The sequence below is a fragment of the Lipotes vexillifer genome, unplaced genomic scaffold, assembly GCF_000442215.2.
Source record: "Lipotes vexillifer unplaced genomic scaffold, Lipotes_vexillifer_v1.1 scaffold120, whole genome shotgun sequence".
Lineage (NCBI taxonomy): Eukaryota > Metazoa > Chordata > Mammalia > Artiodactyla > Lipotidae > Lipotes > Lipotes vexillifer.
In genome coordinates, this window is record NW_006791240.1 from 4009825 (window position 1) to 4014328 (window position 4504).

General features: G+C 31.7%; 1 protein-coding gene across 1 annotated transcript in view; it reads right to left on the reverse strand.

Annotated features, from left to right (window-relative positions):
• The window catches only part of PDS5B (PDS5 cohesin associated factor B), a 120960-nt gene that overhangs the window by 66075 nt on the left and 50381 nt on the right, over positions 1–4504 (reverse strand). Inside the window, exons 15-16 of the mRNA XM_007464260.1 lie at positions 3173–3278; positions 588–748 (exon numbers count right to left, since the gene is read on the reverse strand). Coding sequence (XP_007464322.1) covers positions 588–748; positions 3173–3278 — 267 coding nt within the window. The remainder of the gene's footprint in view (positions 1–587; positions 749–3172; positions 3279–4504) is intronic.

Genomic DNA, 4504 nt, shown 5'->3' on the forward strand with positions numbered 1-4504 from the left:
ATCTTTAAGGGCTTCCCTGGTGGCGCAGTGGTTAAGAATCCGCCTGCCAATGCAGGGGACAAGGGTTCGAGCCCTGGTCTGGGAAGATCCCACATGCCACAGGGCAACTAAGCCCGCGCGCCACGGCTACTGAGCCCGCGCGCCACAACTACTGAAGCCTGCGCGCCTAGAGCCCGTGCTCCACAACAAGAGAAGCCACCGCAATGAGAAGCCCGTGCGCCGCAACGAAGAGTAGCCCCCACTCACCACAACCAGGGAAAGCCCGCGTGCAGCAATGAATACCCAACGCAAACAAAAAATAAATAAATTTTTTTAAAAAAGTATATATACAATTCAAAAAAAAAAATCTTTAATCAAAACTGATGCTTCAGAAAGAAACGCCATGCTCACCCTACATTTTCATGAATCTTCTAAAACCAATCAATGCTTTCTCCCAGGAAATGAGAATCTAAACTGAATATTTTAGACTTAAGATAACCCAGACATTACTTCCTCAAAACTTAAAAGATTCCAACGATTACATAAATCAAGAAACAGTAAGTATTTTTCTGTCTTCCAGAATATTTATCAGAAAAATCTCAACTCACGATCTGATGTGTGGGAAATCCTCTTCAATTTTGCTTCCTGTATTTTTGAAAATTTGGAGTGCAGCTTCTGCTACTTTTTCATCATCCATTTTCAGACAAGCCAGGAGAGATTCAAATGTTTCAGCAGAATGAAACGAGATGGGATGTGTAAATGAGAGTACCTAAAAAATGATCATAAAAAATGATCTGTAATCCTTTTCACCTTTATAAATCTGAAATGTTACATATTAGAAATACTACAAATCCAAGTAAATACAAAAATAATTATGCTAAAAAATCAGTAAGAGCACTATAAATAAAATTTAAAACTTACTCAAATATATAACAGAAATGTTCTTGTATAGGAAGACTGTACAATCTAAAGAAACAATTACCTTCAAAATTAAATTACATGTACCAAAATTCTACTCAGAATAATCTGGATTTGGTTAACGTTTGGAGGGGGGGTGGAGGAGAATGAAGGTAGGAGAAAAGGAAAATGAGAAGAGAGAATTTTAAAAAATACCTCTATGATTCTAAACAAAGATCATTAGAAGAGACCAGCTAATAACATTTTCGGAAAAAAGTAATCTAGGGAAGGGGGTAAAACACCAGACAATAAAAGATATTGTAAGGTTACAATAATCAAATCAACATGGTACTAATATTAGAAGCAACAAAAAAAAGAAAAAATAAAGCAATAAATAGAGCTTACCGTATATAAGCACTTAAGATAGGGTGTAATAGATTATACAGGTGGTAACAGAAAATACATGAGAATGGATGGAATTTTTATTTTTAATAAATAGTCCTGGTAAAGGTGGATAGTTATCTGGAGGAAATCAAATTAGACCCTCCCCTACAATACACAATTTCAAAATAAATTTTAGCTGCATTGTTTCAAATTTAAAAATCACAAACAATAAAAACCCCTCTGAACATGACAGGACTTTCAAGCTTAAAATAAACAATTAGACTCAAATGTAGAATGTAAAAACAAGCAAGTAGTAGAAAAACGTATAAGCATAATGCCATATTTATAAGACTGAGAAACAAGCAAAATAAGTGATGTTATTTAGAGATATACAAAATGGAAAATCTATACAGAATAGTTAAGAGAATAATAAACTCCAAATTCAGGACAATCAGACCTGGGAGATGTGGGGTAAAAAGCCACTCAGTGAACTTCAACAGTATTAATATTCTATTTAATTTGAGTTAGCATTCCTTTTACTTTCTATTAGTATTCATTTTATTACTATACTTTATAACTTAAACAGAATACATTTTTTTATATATCAAATATGTCCTACAAAAAAGCCAAGGAAGTTAAAAGCACACTTAAGTCAGTTAAAAAAATGAAAGATTGAGATGTCAGTAGAAAATGAACACAGGATAAAAGCAATGAATTCACTATAGAGAAGACACTAATGATCAACATATCAAAGGTGGATCTATCTCACTAGCAATAATTAATAAATTAAAGCATTATTTTTTGCTTATCAGATTAGTTAAACTCTTAAAATTTTATACTATTCCAAATTTGTGAAGATAGGCACCTTCATACACTGTTGACTGAATTATATATACTGTATGAGTACGATTTCTCTGTAAAGGAATTTGAATACACATATATCCAAGAATTTTGAAAGTGGTCATTCTCTTTGACCCAGTAATGTCCTTCTAGTATTTAAAAAAGAAAGAAAGAAAGAAAGAAAGAAAGACATTAGCAGGAGATCTTATTTACCTTAGCAGTAATAAAATTAGAAAAATCTAAATATCCAACAATATGAAAATAGTTGGGAACACTATGATATCCCCAAAATGAACTAATCACCATTTCAAAAAATAATGTTTATTATTATTTTTAGTATGAGCCAGACACTCTGCTAAGACATTAAGTACATGATTTAATTTAGTCCCTGTGAGAGAAGTACTGTTACTAGCTCCATTATAGATGAGGAAACAGAGGCAATTAACTTAAAGCATACATCTAAAATCAGATCTGTTTTTTGACACTCTTAAAAATACTGTCTTAAAAAACACTGAGAAAAATGCTTATAATTTATTACGGGAAACCAGTCAAGATACGAAATTGTATTTTCAGTCTGATCTCAACTATATAAAAGTGTATATTTTTCTAAAGATTAAAAGGAAACAAAAGATATTTATGAATGATACGCTTCTCAATGTTTTCTTCTTTATTAGTTTATATTTTCAATGTTATCAACAATTAACTGATATTTCTGCAATCAGTAAAAAGTAGTAGTACATTTTAGCTAACAAAATAACACATAAAATGGACTTTATAATTTTGCTTCTTCCTGTGGTAGGGGTAAGCAAGTTCTCTGTTTACTAATGAAAGCTTCAAATTATAATCCTTAATATAATTAATACTAGGTTATATTATACAATTTAACCCTGAGAATATTTAGCTTACATGTTAGAATAAACATGTAATTTCAAAATTACCTAAAAATGATTAAGAAAATTTTACTTCAGGTTCTATAAACCTAAAGAAGCAAATCTCAAGTCTAAAAAATCCAAACTATATATGTTTAACAACTGTCTAATTAGGCACTTAATTTCACCTTAAGCATATTTACCTTAAGCAGCTCAAGACCTGCCCTGATGGCTTGATCAGTTGGAACACCCTCATCTTCATCATCTGCTGTTCCATCTATTGACTTGTTCACTTGCTTTATAAGAGCACTAAAGCATGAAAAAAAAATTTTTTTTCATTTTTTTTAACTCTTCTATTAGCAATGTCTAAGAAAAATAATCCTGAATATTTTCTACACAGACCACAACTAAACCACATAAAATTTGATACAGCTGTTGCCCAACCATTATGGCAAAACAGAAAGCTATAGTAAATATAGCTTCTTTTTGAAATGATATTTTCCTTTGTCCATTCAAATGAGGTCAAAATGTTATCTGATTTGCTATTTATTAATGCTATATTTTTATTCTTGTATTTTCCGTGTAAAGTTTATGCCTAAACATGTGAATGATAATAGATGTTTTCTAACTATCTAAAGTTCATTATTACTCCAGTAAGTAGAAAAGTATATATTGAAATAAAGGATAAATGGCAACATTAAGCACTTTCAAACCATCTAGCAAATATTACTGTGTCTGGCACTGTTATAAAAGCCAGAAAGGCCTCCTCCTGAAAGGTGTAAAAATGTCACATAACAGACACACAATAAATCCTTGCTAGAACATTCAGAATATATCAAAAAGGAAACACAATGTTTTGAAATTTTCTTCTAAAAACAAGCTTATGTGATTTTAAAATAATTATTTGTAATGCACTGTCTAATATCGAAAATAATCATTCACTCTGGTAGGTATTTGTTCTTTTTACAAAAAAACAAATAACAGACACCAGGTTAGAGACACAATACATATCAAAATATAAGAAAATTCAATTATTCAGTGTTCCTTAAAATGTTTAGTAGATCTACATTTCTACAAAAACATTATGTACTCAAATCTGAGGTCAAGCTACAAGTCAAATATACCTGTCTTCCTTGCAGCGTCCTCTTAAATTTATCATTCCCTTAACAATTAGTATCTTTGAGGATGTTTTGTCCTTTTCTGCCCATTTTCCCTGATTAACTGATTCTCATAGCTCCAACCACCCCAAATAAAAATCTTCAGCCTGAATCCTCTTCCCATATTTTCATCAGTCCCAAGGTTTTATTTTTACCTAGATGTACCATAGGAATGAAAAATACCATATACCCAAAATTAAATTCATTATTTTCTTCCATGAGTAAGAGCATGAAGCTCTCAAGTCTAGCGAGGGAAGGCCAAAGACCAAAAATATGCAAACAAATACATTAAAATCAGGGAACAATAGGACTAGAAAGAAGGCCAAGACAAGAAGACAAGACCCTTGGTTAGCCAGGGCAGTCAGGAAAGGCATTCCT